Raw genomic sequence first — 18,709 nt, 5'->3', positions numbered from 1 at the left:
AAACTTCCATGTAAATTCTGCATCCTCGCCAACCATGTGCTGAAACCACTCATAATAAGTACTCCATCCTTCGATCTTGGTTGTCCTCATTCATTGCGGGTAGCAGTCTTGGAATGTACACTTTCCACTTTTGCGCGCTCCCTGGTTTACTGATTTTTGTGGTAATCGGGTGAAATGTTGCAACACCGCAGCACTGGACGCCGAATTTGTAGCTGTTCATGGCCGGCCAGATCTTTCCTTGTGCACATCTTTAACTGTTCCATCGTTTTCGAATTTATCGCTAATGCAGAAAATTGTTCGGCGTGTTAATGACGGTGTGTAAGGAAGAGTATGTGAGTTTTGGTTAAATACAAGTGTTTCGCTTACTAAATTGATTCTGATAATCGAGTAAATCAATTTTTCTGTGCATTCTCAGAGGAACACAATCTCAGACACATATACACCTCAGCACTTTGCCTTTTCGTTCGCTAAAAGTGTGTGCTACACGTGCTAGGAAGTGAACCAAAGTTGGAAGGAATGTTTCGCTCCCAAAGTCAGGCCAGACTTCTAAATTTATAGCAAGATTGTAGAGAACAAGTTCACGTTGTTGTCCAGTAACTTCATTGAGTTTTACGCTCTCTAAACTATATATATTAAAAAAAAAAAATTGTATTGGCGATAATACAGTAGTATTAATAATAAAGCCCTCCTTGATGATCTAGTTGCTATCTCGTACACCTTTGAGGTACGTGGTCCTGTTTCCAGTGGGAGAGCATAAAACATCATATTTCACTTCCATTAATATTTGCGTATATATTAATTTTTATTATTTTGCCTAAAGGACGTCACCATCGCGAGGTTAAATTAAAAAAAAAAAATCGTTTCTATTTAGGTAATAATAATAAAATATGTGAGAGTCATAGCCAAGGCGAGAGACTTGCTTATCTATGTGGCACTCTTAGAGCATTTAAACGTTTCTAAACTCAATATTTCATCAATAAGAGGCAAAATGCAGGTGAAGAGACTGACTTATCAATCACAAGAGTGTTTTTCTTTTCTTTCAATCAGGATTGCAAGGATGGAAAACCGGCTGAATTTTTATTATTTTGTTCCACTGAGCACTGCGACCCGTCACTTCCAGACAACACCTTAGACAGTTTAATGTTGTGCTCAATGTGATTTATTTAATAATTTAGATATCTGGATCAGGGCACATCGTAGTCTAGTGGTTAGAGCGTTGGACTAATATCCCCGTGGTTCCGGGTTCGATTCCCAGCCTGTGCTCCCCAATTTTTGGTGTCCACCCAGCGTCGTGAGGCAAAACTGGGGAGTCACGTGAAAAGACGTGGCCCAGCCACTAGGTGTAGAAAGCTCCTGATGCCCCTGCTAGGGACAGGGCGTCGCAGCGTGCTGACTACGTGCTCTCTTCTAGGCTGGACTAGTTCAGCCGGTCGCTACCGGATGGCGCTGGAGCAGGCTTAGGCTCATAAATGAGCCGTTTCACCAAGTGGTTTATTTGTATTTTGATATCTGGATCAAGATTTTAAGCTTAAGATTGTGGCGGAAATAAAACCCCTATTGGGAGGCTGATGAATCTCTTCTGGGCTGGACGTAGTTCAGCCGGTCGCTACCGGATGGCGCTGGAGCAGGCTTAGGCTCATAAATGAGCTGTTGCACCAAGTGGTTTATTTGGTTTTTGATATCTGGATCAAGATTTTAAACTTAAGATTGTGGCGGAAATAAAACCCCTATTGGGAGCTGATGAATCTCTTCTGGGCTGGACGTAGTTCAGCCGGTCGCTACCGGATGGCGCTGGAGCAGGCTTAGGCTCATAAATGAGCTGTTGCACCAAGTGGTTTATTTGGCTTTTGATATCTGGATCAAGATTTTAAGCTTAAGAGTGTGGCGGAAATAAAACCCCTATTGGGAGGCTGATGAATCTCTTCTGGGCTGGACGTAGTTCAGCTGGTCGCTACCGGATGGCGCTGGAGCAGGCTTAGGCTCATAAATGAGCCGTTTCACCAAGTGGTTTATTTGTATTTTGATATCTAGATGAAGGTTTTAAGCTTAAGAGTGTGGCGGAAATAACGCCCGTATTGGGAAGCTGATGAATTCAAAACCAAGGATGATTTGACAGGTTTTTTTTTTTCCTGAAAAATACACAGACTTTCGTGTTAAATCGACGTGTTTTCAACAAAACATCGCTCAAGTTCATGCCCTTCATTATTGATATGATGCGAAAGCAAGTAGCACGCTGATTTGCTACAGCGATGCGTCATTTTTGATAAAACTAGTCAACAACAAAAGCAAAATGCTCTCCAGACTACGCCGTGATGTACGCTGAAAACGACACGCATACCACTGTTCCATCTGCGATTTTTTTTTTTTTTTTTAATTTTAGCATAAATGGTGGGTCGCTCTATCGACACAGCATGCGTTTCACATTCGCTTCACTGTGTATCACTAATGGAGGCCACAGGGACCTGACGCACATAAGGTTAGCGCTCTACCACTCATGTACCATACCCCAGAAGACATATTGTAAGCTGTCCTTATAAACAGGATATTTTTTGAGAATATAGAGTTAAGTGCGACGTATTAATGATTTTTGTTTTATTTTATAGTACTTACAACAACGATGCAGTCTTCTGAAAGGAGGCTATTTTTAACTGGAGCTTCTGGTTTATTAGGAAGAGCGGTATATAAATGCTTCAAAGAACAAAGCTGGGACGTGTTTGGTACTGCATTTTCCAGGTACAATTTGTGTTTATTTATTTACCCAAGTTGAAGACTAGTTATTATTATTATTATTTTCTTATTACAAAATTCGTAAGTTAGAAAGATATTTTTTTTAGTATTTCGCCATGAGCGATTGTCACAAGATGAGGAATTTCCTTGCACTATTATCCTTCGCTAACCTCTGTGCCTTTCAATGTCTTTGTGTTTGCAACACATCCTTCAGGATACAGTTTAGTGTATATTCCGTTCGATTTTTCGTCATCGTGCCGGATACAGGCAGTATTCTATCTAAGTGAGCAGATGGGGGAACCTTACTCTTAAGTGTATGTTTATTATTATTATTATTATTATTATTATTATTATTATTATTATTATTATTATTATTATTATTAAGTATTCTGCCTTTTGGCAGGTCCTGGGACTAATGAGGTTTTTTTTCTCCCCTTCTTTTTAATTTTCAGTTTGGGCCTGGAAATGTTTCTTCCACGTTTCTCGATCTTCAGCTTACTCTTTTAACTCTCAATATTTTCGTGTATTTTTCAAATCATCGATCAGTTATGTTCTTTTTCCTATTCCTCGCTTTTCTTCCATCTTTTCTTCTATGGCGGTATGAAGAAGACAATTTCTTCGTAAGAAGTGTCCAGTCCAATTGGCCTTCGTACGAAGGATGGTGACTAGAAGCGTCCTCTTCTCTCCTATCCGTTTTAATACGTCTTTCTTTGTTGCTCTCTCTGTCCATTTTATCATCTCCATCTTCCTCCAACACCACATTTCGAAACTCTCTAAATACTTGTTCTCTAACTTCTGTAATGTTCAAGTCTCTGAACCATAAAGTCCAATACTCCATACATAGCACTTGACCAATTTCTTCCTTAATCCAATATTAAGGCTGCTAGTTAGGAACTGAAATTTTGGAAAACAAAATCTTTAATTTAGTTTCCCATTGTTATGCCCCGTAAGCTAAAAGGGCATAATTAGTGAAAGTGAACGATTATGAAATGCTTGGTGGAATGAGAATGTAAAAGTCTCTAGAATATCGACGTACACAGTATTGCCCATCACAAACCTACATGGCATGTTATCGAACCAGGAAACCCTTGCACCAAAGGTGAGCATTCTACCACCGAGCCACCGTGCTCCCTGTTCATTTAGGGGTCAAAATGCGTGCTTTCCTCTTTCGTAATTATTTCATACACTTTTCTACCCGTGCTTTTTCCTCATTCATTCTTCATGTTGTGCCATTAACCACTTTATAAGGTTCCTGGTTATTGCACATAAACCGGTAGGGTTTCTTAAAAATAATTGTTGTCACGAGATATGATCGAAAGAAAAATATACAGGAGTTTATTTTCTAAGAATGATTACGGCTGAGAAACGTGGGATGCCCTTTGAAAATTCCGGCAGATAAATAAATAAATATATTGATGTATATCGTATTGGATTGGATTTGATTTGAGTTTAGCGCCCCTTTCAGCAACGAAGCAATATGAGATGTGAACCTATAGTTTATTATAGGATCCGAACCACATGAGCTCGCGCCAGGAATCGAACCCGCGTTCCCACATAGCCACGAACCCGCGAAGGTGCGTATGCTATCCACATAGCCACGAGAGAGCTCTTGACATATATCAAAGTTTAAGCAAACATTTGCGTCAGCATTTAGTTAATGTGTTTTATTTACTCCCTTCGATCTTACAGTTGCCACAGTACTCTTTTGTTCCAATCACCATTGTTTTAATAATTTGTTTTTGTTTTAACCCTATATGCTTTACAAAATGATCTATGTTATCTTTGTATTTAGGGTTCACCATAAAAAATATTTTTATTTGCTTTTATTGTGACTAAATAAAATGTAACATCATATGTATATTTCCTACATACTCGATGCTCTACGTAGGAGCTCCGTCGTGGCTAAGAGGTTAGTGTACGCGTCTTTGGCGTGGGAGACCCGGGTTCGATTCCCAGCGGGGGCTCATGTGGTTCGGATTCCACGTTAATCAGTAGGTCCACGTCTCATATAGCCTTGCTGCTGAAAGGGACATTAAACTAAAATCAACTCAACTCAACTCGATGCTCTACGTTCCTAGGAGTACAAAATCTAGGAAAAGATTAATGCTTTACAATCAATGTTTGTGCTCGTTTCTTGCAATAATTTAAGAAAATTTTAAACCTTATTTCCCAACGAACATTCTATATATGTATTTTTTATTCGCTAAGTTAAAACATTGTCTTTAGAATTACGACTTTTATTTCTGAAAGTAAAAATCATATAATTTGTGCACAGGTGTGCATTATATATTAGACAAAGAAGTTTCTATTTACGGGTATTCTTTTTTGTTGGAACGTGGCCTCACATCGTAGTTACTTTGCAACCTATAGGTCATTTGACCAATAAGTTCCATGCATTTTTCTATCTTTGTCCAGTTAACATATTATTTCTTGTGCCCTATATACAATTGTGTATCCGTGCGCATTTTATCGTTGGCTAGTGTACAAGTTTGTCTAAATCATCAGTACTAAATAGTATTTGATTAATAGTCTAATTAATTATAACGCATTTAGTTGCAGTATTTGATCAGAAGTTTTACAAATTGTCTTGCAAAAGTTGAAAGTTATATACGGAACAGTGTTCCAATCGTCAACTACTAAGTTAAAGCGTTCATCAGATCGAAAAGCTTAGTTACATTTTGTTACTAGTTTGCATATCAAAGGAACAACAGTAATTTAACAAAGTGTTTTATTTGCTATTTGAAAAGTGAATTAACGTTGTGTCTACTTGTACATTCATTCTTCACCAAATTGTACGGTTTGCGTTAGTAGAAATTCTCTAGAAGCTATATATGGTTTACCTACTGTTCAACCCATGGATTGTACCGCAAGTGCATTAACCAGTATTGGAACAAAGTGAAAACAAACACGTAATCATTATACAGTAGCCTCAGAGTATTCGGCCTAAGGTGGCGGAAGGGCAGGCCGCATAACAAAAAAGCCGAATAGGCCGGAGTTCTATGAACTCATTAAGCATACCCCCAAAACAATTAACGAATACAGTACTGTACGTACTGTACAGTTATAATCAGGAACAGCGGAAAGTATACTGTATTGAGGTCCGTTACACACTGACGAAACAATGAACAAGGTGCAGAACGCTGCTCTTTTCTTCTTACAACTTGTATTTTGCATACGACACGTAGGAAAATCGTAGCAGACACCCGCTTCCAATGCCTTGGCACTGTTCCCAATGCAACGCCCTGCCTTCCTCATTTAATTACGATGAAAGAAAACTAGGCCGGATCCTGGGAGTCTGCTGTAGTTATCATACAGAACTACAATTCAACTTTCACTTCATCATTGTTATACACGTAAGTTCTAGTTTAAAATCAGAGAGCATACGTCGTAGATTTTATTCAGTGCAAAAATTAAGAAGTAAATCTAGAGATGAGAGTAAATAGTAATACATCAATAGGTCACTAAAATTATAATTGATTAACAGAATACCAGGTTAAGGATTAAAGTTTCATTTTATTTATTTATTTATCAGCCGGCGTTGATATTCAAAAGATTCATTTAATAATGTTGTATTCTTGCATCAATAGATTTCATGTAATAGTTTTGGTTTGCATGGAGGATAATTACACGTATATGTATGTAATTTTGTATATTTTCTTTTTATGTAATAATTGCCTTAAACATATAGATCAGAAACGGGCGAAAAAGGTTTCCTGCAATTGATTAAGCGCCTCAAGAATACATTATATTTGCATCTTTAAGTTTCTATTAGGACCGGAAATAATAGAAATCATTACGACTTCCGGTTTCAATGTTGACCTACATGGAGCTAAAACGCTAAGCGATAGCGACAAGTGGTTTTATGGAAGCGATTTAGCGTTCTAAGAATAGTAACCATCTTCTCTCTTAATCCTCTATTCAAACCAGAAGTGTCAGAAATAAATTACTTCCGGTTTTACGTTGACCATTATAGAGTGAAAATGGTAACATATAGCGAAAAGCGGTTTTCTGTAATCAATTAAACGTACCAAAAATATATTCCGTCTCCACTTATAGTCTTTCTACTAAAATCGGAAGTAGTATAAATCTACTGCTACTTCCGGTTTAAATAATAATTGAAATAATGTCACCCCATACAAACCAAACTTCTTCACGTGGTGTATACATTATACTGCTGCTTGTTATTAATTGAATTTTGTAACCCTCTGTGCAATGATTGTAATGCCATAAATCAGAAATATTTAATTATTTTGGTTATTTTAAGTTTTTTTTTAAAGTACAAAAATGAGGTTTCATTAGTTTGAATGTACTTCCAATAGTATTTATTTTCCTTTTCCGTGTATAGTTTAAAATGAAATCAAATACAATTTTAGTTTTACGTCCTGTGGTTATGAAGAATACAGATGATAATGAAAGTGAATCTCTATAAAATAATTGGTGAAATAAATTATGATGAAATAATTGGTAAAATGAGAAAGTGGAAGGAAACCGGAGTACCCAGAGAAAACCCACACATTGTTCACCACAAATTTACATGGTCTGAGATCAAACCAGGTGTCCGTCACACCAAAGATGAGCACTCTAGCAGTGAGCGCTTATGCAAAGTTCGAGATTTATCATATGTTGTCGAATTATAGATATTACTTCCGCATCGGCGTCTTTTTTTTCATCCATATTTAAATACAACAAAGTACTTTGTATCCTACTTCAGTATAGGTACCATCTATCGTGATCTCACTGTTAAATAAGGTTGTCAATCATAACTACAACTACTACTAGGATGCACGGTGTCTCAGTGGTAAAGCGCTTACCTCTGGTGCATGGGGTCCCAAGTTCAATCCCCGGCTAAGTAAGTTTGTGGTGGACAACATCGTGTCCGTGGGTTTTCTCGGGTACTTCAGTTTCCTCCCACTTTCTCATTCCACCAATTCTTCCATCATCATTCACTTGCCTTAATCATCGTCTCTCTTATCCTAAAGGGCATAATTGTTGAACGTTAAACTGAAAGATTTCATTTCATTTTAATTTTTACAACCACTACTCTAGTATAAATTCCTTGCAAAATATTTGGAATATCACGAGAACAAAACTATGATCAATTTTACACAGGGAATAAAAGTGTAAATGTATAGTAGTAAAGAGGAAATATGTTACTTGTTTCCATTAATATCAGTTAAGCAATAATGAGTTTAAGTTCAACTATAAAGGAAACGACTGGTCCCTTTCACATTGTATCTTTATACCTAAAGTGACTTTCCCTTACTTCGTACAGTTTGCTGGAACCTTCTGTTATACCTGTATATTGCTATCTAATGTATATATATATAGATTTCGAGCGAGTGTTGGTCATGTTTTGTTGAAGCCCGGATTATACTTTCGTTATTGAGTATGCATAAATATATCCTAATTACGCATGCTGGTATGAAAATTAAATACAAGCTTTCTGTTCAGTGGCAAGAAATTCTGTAAGTTGTCTTAAAATAGCTTAAGAAATCACTTGAGAAACATCTATCACAAAGCAATCATATATAAACAGTGTTATTATTCAAAGTTAGATTCCACATTACTATTTAACCACAGTCATCTACTGGGCTTCTCCACTGCACTTTCCTGTAAAACTGTTCCTTTGTTTTATTTATTTATTTTTAATTTTTCGTGAATAGAATTCTGCAAAAAAGCCAAAAGTAATGAAGTCAATTTTTAAAGAATTAAAATATGAAGTAAGGGAATTATTTTTCTGTCTTTTACAGGGTTACGCCTGGACTACATAAATTGGACCTCAATGATGATGATGCTGTGCGGCAGGCAATACAAGACTACAAACCAACGTTTGTAATCCATAGTGCGGCTCAGAGATTCCCTGATAAGGTGGATGCTAATCCTCAAGAAGCGCATAGGCTTAACGTGGAAGTTTCAAAAAATATAGCAAAGTTTGCAGGTAAAATATAATATTCAGGTTAATTAAATATGTTTTCTGTGTTTATGACTATGCGAAAAATTAATATCTCATGACAAGCAGATGTGTTGTTAAAGTCGCTACTGTAAACGAAGTTTCTGTAGCGATTTCATACGAAATACAAGTGTAAATCATATTTTAATGTTCTCCCAAAGGAGTTTCTGTTCAGTTACATTGCAGTAGCTGAAGATATAAATTTGTTCCAGAATTTTCTTTCAACGCTGGCATTGTGAATCTGCTCAAGGAAACAAGTAAATACCTTATTTTCCAGCATATAAAGCCTTCCCAGCTGGTCTAATGGCTAGCGCTTGTGCCTTTGGTCACTTGGTCCTCGCTTCAGTATCTAGTAGTAGAACATAAAAATTTAAACGCAAATGGTGTGAATTCTATCATTTCAATTTCAGTAAGTTTTTTCCGATTAGTCTGTGCTATTTGAAGTCTTTCTTGCTTACTTATGGTGTTAACAGCGTTCTAGTTATGTACAGTTCAATGACTCTCTAAATGCATTTTAGATACAATCGTTCTATGTATCGTTTTAGTGTATATACTTTTCTCTAAATCTTCTGTAATAAATCTATTATAATAGGCATTCCGACGAAGGTGTGATTTTACATTTAGTTAATCATTGGTAACTCCATACATTTAGTTTGCTAAAATATCACTTTATATTTTTTATAAACATATTTATAATATGTAGTAAAAGTATTTTTTCCTCAAAATTCAATACAGAAAATGAAGGGCGTCTTCTAGGCAGGTAAATAGGCTGGATTATGTAAATAAAAAAGTCAAAATTTCATTTCAGGCTTTGCAATATGCAAAAAATAAACTTGAAATTATGCAGCAAAAACATTAATAGTTTAATGGAAGTTAGTATCTTATTGTATCTTATTGTTTACTGTTAGTGTGTTATGCGAAGTACAGGTAATGTTACGCCCTAATCGCGTAACGTTTTCTCTTCCATTCAAGTTTAGAATATCTAACTTAAATATCTAAGATGGATCAGCTACGAGCATATAAAACGAAAACATAGTTCCGAACTTCTACTGTGTGTTTCAGATAACAAGCGGCATGACCTTGAGTTGACTTCATGCGGCGTCCAATTAGCTTTGAGCGGTTGTTCTAGAGGAACATTACTTTCAGAGGGAGGAAAATTTTTCACACATTAAAAACAGAACAAATGATCTCTTTCAGAATATGAAAGCATTTTAACTCACCATACATACTATACACACAATATATTTTCACGATGCTACCTTATCAAAAGACGGATCTTGACAGTACTGAAGTTGAAAACCGGATTGTAAGAGATGAATTAATAAGCTATTAATAAGAAAACAAATGCTGTTTATAGCAGTCTGTTTATCAGACTTTATGTTTATGTGGATTAAAATAGTAAAGGGAAAAAGCTCGAAAAAATATCAACTCAGATATTATTATGCAGTACTATAGTATTGAGTTCACAGTGTGCCCAGTTAAAGAAATGAGAATATAAAGCATGATTAATTTTAATTGTTTTAATTAGGTACAGAAATCGTATTGATTATGTTTTATTTTTAAAAACGTCCCACATTTGCATTAAGTGTTATATATATATATATATATATATGCCTAACATCGTAAGAACAAAGTATGGGAAGTTCGTAATATTGTTTTGAAATTTACTTCAAGATAGATTCTTCCTTATTCGACAGAAGAAACGCTGTGTGTTTTCTGTTTCTTTTTTTCTTTCACGTTTCACTACCTCATTATGTGCGACTTTATTCCCTCTTTTCTCTTCTAGAAGGGATTCAAAAGCATCAGGCGTCTGAATGGTGTCATAAATTATCGTAACCCAAAACAAACTCGAGTATATCGAGTTGCTTAGGAATCAGACGGATTGCTTTTGTGACACCTACATCAAGCCCAAGAGTGTTATTTATTATGAAAACTGATAAGGAAACACAGGGGCTAGTTGTGTAGGAACGTAACTTCTCTTCTATCATAAACAGAATTCATCAATGTCTGGGTTGGTTGCTTTCGTGGTAGTTCGTTTGTTCTCCAAAATTATAGTTGGCAATGTCTTTAAGCAAACCGAGTACAAGTGCGGAGTTTTCTTTTTTAAAAAAAGAGCTACGAAGTCAAGCTGGAAGAATTATTTTTTGTGTTTACAATTTTTTTAACCCATGATAATAAATTTACAGGACTCAGATTTAGACAATGACGAAATATTAACTGACATAGGCGATAATGAAAGTAGTGTTGAAGACAAATGTTTAGCATTTCCACTGGAAAAGTTAACAGGTAAGTAATTTAGTTGCTACATATACTTCTAGGATGCACAGTCAAAATTCTTGAGTTTGCTGGAATAGTGTATTTACAATGTGAATAATATTGCCAATGTATGTGTCATAATCTCAACTGGAAGAAGAGCGAGAAGGGAAAGGGGAGTCCGCAATCCGGCAACACCGCGCGGAATATCGCGCACCATTGGCTACTGTCCGTGATGCTTTACATCTGAAACACACAATACCTGGTTTAATTATGTTATAGTCATTTCCATGACCTTCAATTATAAATCTTCTGTTTGCTATTTTACTATTACTTGTGTCAATTATCCTCTCTGCTGAGTTAAAATAAGAAAAATTAGTAATATGTTCTGTTGATGAGTCACTTTCTACTATTACTGAAGCTCTCTCAGATCAATAGAAACAAAGAACATACAATGAAATATCAGAAAATAATAAGTAATCTATAGAAATAAAAATTAAATATTAGTATTATGGGCTGAATTTGGATTTAAACGGCATCTGAAGTGTCACTGTTCACCTCAGCGACCCCGAAAATTATGGATTCGACACTCATATCAGTCATTTTCGATCCTTTATATATACCCCCACCCCCACCCCTAAATTGCATTGTCAAAGTGAAATGATAAAAGCCATCCCAGGCCCGAACCTCATCTCTGTTGAAAATTTTGTTCGAGAACGGTCGGGTGGTTCAAGAGTTATTAAGTCACAGACATAGCCACTTTAATTTTTATATATAGATAGATCACAATAATTTTATTATTTAAAACTTGTTCTGACTCAGTTCTTACCATGTTATTTCTATGAAAAATACAGTGTGTCCGTAAAGTTGTGCAACCCAAAATTTGATTGCGTATATCTTTTGAACCAAGAACGATAAAGACCTAAGACTTAAAACAAATGTAAGCGTGTTCTATGTAGATATTTTCGAGATCATGACCAATATTGGAATTTGAAACATTTTTGTGTAGTAACAAAAGAAAGTATCGAAAGTTTAAAATAAAAAATGTGCAAAATGAAGAAAATGAATATTCAGTTGCAGAAAACTGATTTCCTGCGGATGAATTCCTATGTATATGTGCAAAATGCATCAACATTTATCCATTGGTGCGAAAATGTGACAAAGTTGCAGTAATGCCATATAAAAAGGCTATTTTATACAAGCCCGTAATTTTTTTTAACAGAAATACGGCCCCTGCCAACACTGTTCTAAAATTACTGGAACAAGTATGTTTTAGGTTAATTAATGATAAACAGAGAGAATTTGCACATAATTGATAACGTGAGTTTTTATGCAAAAATTTACGATAAAAAATTACTCACCTACAACTGGCAATCCTGGAATCCTCGTGGAAAGAGAAGAGCGCTATACAGCAAATGTTCGAAATGGCTGCCGTGTTCTTGTTCACAGTGTTTCTTGATACGTTTTTAAGAATGATTGATTGAATTTCTGTTTCAATGTTCGTTCTCAGTTCCTCAATGGTCCTGAGGTTTTTCTTGTACACCACATTTTTCAGGTAACGCCATAAGTAAAAGTCAGGTGATGTTAAGTCCGGAGAACGAGAGGGCAACAAGGTTTTGGAGATGATGATGTCAACAAAAATTCTCCTAACATTTCTAATTTCATTCTACGAGGATTTCAGGGTAATGTTTTATTGCAATTTTTTGCATAAAAAGTCAATTATGTGTAAATTCTCATTGCTTATCGTTAATTAACCTAAAACACACCTGTTGCAGTAATTTTACGAAAACAGTGTTGTCAAGGGCCGCGTTTCTGTCAGAAACACCCATTCTACGGACTTGCATTAAATAGCCTTTTTACGTGGCAACACTGCATCAACTTCGTCACATTTTCACACCAATGGATAAATACTGATGCATACCCGCAGGAAATCAGTTTTCTTCATTTCGTACATTTTTTTATTTTACACTTTCGGCACTATCTTCCGTTACTACACAAAAACGTTAACAAATTCTAACATTGGTCATTACCTCGAAAATATCTACATAGAACACACTTACATTTGTTTAAAGTCTTAGGTCTTCTTGGTTAAAAAGATACACGCAATCAAACTTTGGATTGCATAACTTTACGGACACAATGTATAATACTCTATAATAAAGAATACTTTATATTCGTTGTGACATTCTTTATAGAAGCAAATGTAAGGTAGGATCGTGCATAAATATGTGGAGATTTAGATCATATATATAAGATAAATTTTAAAAAGTACGTAAAAATGTATTATTCGTCTTGAGTTTTTCGTGTTGTGATTAAGGTGGTTGAAGTAATTGTTGAGGATGAAAAATAGTTTATAAATATTTGTTGTTGATGGGGTGGAAAGCATATTCAATATACAGTAGAGCGTCGATCAACCGAACGACCGCTTAACCGAACTATGTACTCGCTCGCACCTGTTACTCTCCCACCCTACCGTCCATCATCCCCCTCACTCCCAAACCAAGCTTCCCACAGTAGTCGCCGCACTGAGCCACCGCTGGCGGAACATTGCTTCTAATGGGGCCTTCATAAGGCGCTGCTGACCGGCCAAGCCGCCAGTTGCTGTGTTTCAACAAACCAGTTTTCCGAACACCCATGTCCCCCAATTACTTCGGATAATCGACGCTCTACTGTAATGCTAAACATGGAGTTGTCTTAGTTGTGTTTGATTATCGTAATTCGGGTTTTCCTGTTGTATAAATGGATTTAAAGTTTACATAATTTAGGTTCTATGTTTGTGGCAAAATGGAGCGAGTTTAGGATCTTGGTGCATGATGAAAACTGTATATTGAGTTGCGGGAAATATCAGTTTTAAAAAGTGTTTCGAGGAATCAGAATAATAAGTTGGATATTGAGTTATGAAGTGTATCTTCATGGATGTTCTGATAACAATATTGCTTAGCGTGCAATAGTATATAATCTGCAAGATAATTACTTTTGCTTAAATATATCTTCCTAGTTGATCCATTGCCATAATACGTTGACTTGGAAGATGGCGAATATAGATGCTTTAATAAGTAACCAAGTAATTCTAATAGTGATATTTTATAGTACAATACGTGTAATACACTAAATCCCAACAATAATTAGTGTTCTAGAGTATGTGTTAAACAAAGAGATAACCATAGTTACTTTTTCAAATGTATTTTTTAAAATATATGCTTTATGATAATTACTATAAACCATTTATTTCTTGCCTTAGGAGAAGTAGGAGCTGCTGTATTATATATCAGTACCGATTATGTGTTCGACGGTAAGGATCCACCTTATAAAATTTCCGATTCTCCTAATCCTCTCAACACATACGGGAAAACGAAATTAGAAGGCGAAAAAGTGACTTTGGATGCCAATGCAGGTAAGAATAGAGATAAAAATGCTTTATAGAAAATTAATTAAAAATTGCAGTGTATATTTTTTATTCACGTATATGAATTATTGAAGCCCTTCGTAGTATATTCGAAAAACTAGTAAATTCAAATTTCGATGGTGTCCTTTATTTTGATAGCCGAAAGTATTAATAGTGGTGAATGCACAGAGATCTTGCAAATTACTCTTAACTTAATACTTTGATAAAAATATAGATCCATTGAAGTATGATATTATGTCGGATGCAATATACAGAAATATTTGGACTGGGGCGACTTAAATTTTGATCTTACGTTTTCCGGACGTTTGTTGTAGCTAATTGAGTTACCAGCGATATAGCTAGTTTTTCTGTGTTCTGGTGTTCTATTATTCCAACTAATGTGGTCATGTCCTGGCAATTTGTAGAATTGAAGTAACTCAATATATTTAAATTGAGAAAGGATCAGGATTGAATATATAAATCACTGTTTTTGTAATTTTGAACTAATTGTAAAGCACCTAAAGTATGATATGGAGGTATTTACATTGAATAGTCAGGACAGTGATAGTAGACCCTTGAAAACATATGCTTGCTGCCGTTTAAATACCAACACTTTCCCAGCTGAAATATTACCGTGTTAAATTGGTCTGCCAGATCGTAAGTAGTAGTGGAGAAACAAAATGCTCAAAATAGGCCCTATTCCTGGCAGCATGTGCCCAACAAACGAGAAGTCGGTTCCCGCTAGTCCATTTCCTAATCTTTTCTTCCTTTCAAAGTTAAGTATCCAAAACGTTGAAATATGTCTTGAATTATTTTAATTGAAAAGTCCAAATATCAAACTTCGTGTCTAACCTTAAAAATCCAAACGAATATTCCCTGACTTGGTATGGTTTAGAAGAGATTCCGAGATACGGCTATCTTATTATAATAATTGTAGCCCTTCTTTGTCGAATTTCCAAAAATCCTTCCTTAGTGGTACCTTATGTCACAACTCCTTTGTACTGTCCAATTTCAAATTTGTAGCATAAACAGTTTGATCTAGGAGTTGATCATTCAGTCAGAACTTCTTTTATTTAGATTATATTATTATTATTATTATTATTATTATTATTATTATTATTATTATTATTATTATTATTATTATTATTGTTGTTGTTGTACTACCGTCAAGTATTAAATGTTATTTTAAAACTATAAAAATGTGAAGAATTTCTTTTCTATGTACCATTAATGGTATATGTATGATTTTTGTCTTTAATTGTATTTTCTCTTTCACGTTAAGGTAATCTGGTGCTGAGAATTCCTGTATTGTATGGACCTGTGGAGAGGTTATCGGAGAGTGCAGTCACAACGTTGCTTGAAGTGTTGCTAAAAAGTGAAATAACGGCTACAGTGTCGGACTACGAAGTGCGATGTCCTTCTCATGTGGATGATATTGCCTGGATATGCTACCAGCTTGCTGAGAAGAAGCTGCAGGTTTGGCAGTTTTCTTATTTATTTAATATATTTAAAAAATATATATGTAAAGAGAGTGTTTTCATGTAGGCGAATGAATTGTACACGTACCGAAGTTCGTTTTTCCATAGGGATATAATTTTCGGTAATTTTCAGTATCATGATGCAAGTGATAACTATATGGATTAAGATGTACTGAACTCCAGTGTACGAAGCTAGCAAGATGGCGTTCGAACCTAATATGCTTACAATGCGTAATCCAGTTGAACATGCACCATATGGCCGGTCATATACCAAGACAAGTGTATAGAAAAATGTTGAAGAGCAACTTTATTAAAATAAATAAAAGCACGTGTAATAGCACTGATTCAGAGTAGTGTTATCTCTTTGGTGCGAAGGATTCCTTTTACATTTTATGGCACGAGAATTCCTACAAAGGAACAAATTTTTATGTACACCATCGCTCTAACAGACTGATAGAATACGCCACAATGAGTTAAACTGGAAGAGTTGTCAATTTGATACTTTGAACATGTTGGGCGTTTTAAACGAACAGATCAAAGCACACTTCTTCAATGAGCAATCCGAAAGGTAGCTAATGCTTGTAGGAGTGGGAGATATAAGGTGTTGCTGATGCAGTAGGCGAGCTGTATTAAAAACTGCTAAGCAGATAGATTTTCCTTCATACACGATTACAAACAGTGTTACCAACTAACATATGAACAGAAGTAAAACTTCGACCGTGGAAACTAGGTAAAGTGACTCCCACGAACGATCTAGCGAGTTGGAAAGCGTCTGTCAAGATAATTCTTTACAAATCTAGTACAATAGGTGAGAGTCTCACATTCTGAAATGCATTCTCATCTGAGCAGTCAAGGAAAATTCTTCAAGTTGCTTAACTTGTAGACTGTGTAACGATAATACCGCTCGTACATTTATAGAGAAACGCAAATTGAAAATTCATTTCATTGTATCGTGCTGATTTTCGTGTGATCATCATGTAATTCATTGCATGTTGTTTTTTTCATTTCTGGTGAATGTGGCTATGTTAGTAATATATAGGGAAGAATGTCACAATGAGTATTCAACCGAGAAGTCTTTTAAAGTACAAATCAGTTAAAGATCTGTGTTCGTTAAATCCTTAAATAATTCAGTATTCACCCTATGCAGGTCAAAAGAAGTTTTCTCTCCTTCTAGACGAACTTCATACGTCTATCATAGACTATTTGCTTGCTAAAACCTGGGAAAGAACACATCTCTTTCTCCAGTCTAAACACAGCAAAACTTGAAAATATCTTCCAGAATCGTAACAAATTAGAATTTGATGCTTCTTACAGCATGTTTCTTGCAGGCACTTAAGAATACAAATATTTATGAAAGGTAGTAAAAACTGGCTGTCATTCTCGCATGGAGATCCAACTGTCGAAGGAAGGTTTTCTGTCAATAAATCTCTGAATGGTAAATATGCATGAAAAGACTATTTTAGCACAAAGGCATGTTCATAACCAGGTATAGGAAACAGGAAATATTGAACAATGCCAACCATCAGAAGGATGATGCTTTACGTGAAAGGCTCCGGGAGAGGACGAAAAGTATTTACACGAGCAGAAGGAAGAGATAAGTGAACACAACAAAAAAGAAGCTAAGAAGAGAATGTTGGATGCACAACTGGGAGACTTGGAGCAACAGAGGATATGTCTGAAATTTAAAAATGGTGAAAAGGGACTAGCCATTGATACCGAACTAAGCGAGATCAAGAAAAAAAGGGTTTCCTTGACATAAATTTCAGTAACTTCCCGAGACGAAGGTCAGTGTTTGGTCACGATTTCTTGTTAGTCTCGTTTTTAATTGTAGTTTAATCAGTTTAACTTTAAATAAACTAGTGTTTTCCATTTCTATGTAAAAGATTTGGTTATATTTGTACGTATTTTAAGTAGAGATACGCAATCTTGTTTGTAGACAGTTGTGGATTATTTAAAAACCGAAAAAAATGACACTATATGAAAATAAAAGCAAAGTCATTACCAAAAAAAATGCTAAGAGAAATTGTCAGATTGCTGTTTCGTCGGCTGTAGAGGAGGAAGATACCCATTTTACAAGAATTCCATGTGGTCATGAAATTCTTATGATGAGTCAGAGAAAGTCAGGATTTTTTTTTAATTCGTATGAACCCCGTCATAATAATCCCTGAAGATGAATGCAACGTCTGTATTGGCTGATGGCTCGAGAAAATTTACTTGAATCACGTCGCCAGGAAAGATTCAATTCTATTACGCGTCAGCCATTATTACAACGGTCATTATATTGAAACAATATAAAAGTTTCCGAAAATATTCGATAGACAAAATGGGGGCGTGGTGGCTCAGCGGTAGAGCGTTCACGTTTGGTGCATAGGGTCCTTAGTTCGATCCCAGCTCGCGCCAAGTGAGTTTTGTGGTGGATAAACACCGTGTGGATGGTTTTACTCGGGGTTCTCCTGTTTCCTCCCGCTTTCTTCGTTCCACCATTTCGTTCATTTCTCGATCATCACCGTCTCATGTAGCCTAGCCGGCATACCCGTGGGACGTAAAAAAGATTTCATTTCATTTCATTTTCGATAGACAAAACAGTTTTTGCACGGATTTTCGTTTGCGTTGGTGACTGTATTACCATCCAATATGCGTAAATAGTCAGAAACAAGTAGCATCTTCAGGAAATGTTGCAAATTTTCCTGTTCCTTTCTGTTCATCGACAGTAAGCTCTTGGGTAGTTAATTGAATGGTAGGAAGTAGCGTTCCTTGCTGTTAGGGAGTTGCTATGATAGATTCTGTGAGGACTTGTCTATGTAGACAGTAGTTTTTTGAAGTTACCGCAACGTTTATTTTTGAAAAGAGAGTATAGTATGATCATTGCGGATTACAAGTGAAGTGGGAGCAGAATGTATTCGCTTACATTCTTAC

General features: G+C 35.8%; 2 protein-coding genes across 4 annotated transcripts in view; one reads left to right on the top strand and one right to left on the bottom strand.

The window, feature by feature from the left end:
* The window catches only part of LOC145676502 (mitochondrial amidoxime reducing component 2-like), a 143,217-nt gene that overhangs the window by 62,389 nt on the left and 62,119 nt on the right, over nucleotides 1-18,709 (bottom strand). The gene's annotated exons all lie outside the window — the stretch shown is intronic.
* The window catches only part of LOC145676503 (methionine adenosyltransferase 2 subunit beta-like), a 41,167-nt gene that overhangs the window by 4,239 nt on the left and 18,219 nt on the right, over nucleotides 1-18,709 (top strand). For all 3 annotated transcript variants that reach the window (XM_081747319.1, XM_081747320.1, XM_081747318.1), the window contains exons 2-5: nucleotides 2,604-2,733; nucleotides 8,478-8,665; nucleotides 14,172-14,324; nucleotides 15,598-15,791. In XM_081747319.1, coding sequence (XP_081603445.1) covers nucleotides 2,618-2,733; nucleotides 8,478-8,665; nucleotides 14,172-14,324; nucleotides 15,598-15,791 — 651 coding nt within the window. In that variant the 5' untranslated portion in view covers nucleotides 2,604-2,617. The remainder of the gene's footprint in view (nucleotides 1-2,603; nucleotides 2,734-8,477; nucleotides 8,666-14,171; nucleotides 14,325-15,597; nucleotides 15,792-18,709) is intronic.

Source organism: Thermobia domestica, unplaced genomic scaffold (assembly GCF_964235325.1).
Source record: "Thermobia domestica unplaced genomic scaffold, izTheDome1.hap1.1 HAP1_SCAFFOLD_175, whole genome shotgun sequence".
In the NCBI taxonomy this organism is placed as follows: Eukaryota; Metazoa; Arthropoda; class Insecta; order Zygentoma; family Lepismatidae; genus Thermobia; species Thermobia domestica.
Note: the sequence above shows the minus strand (reverse complement) of the source record. Positions and strands in the feature narration are given on the sequence as shown.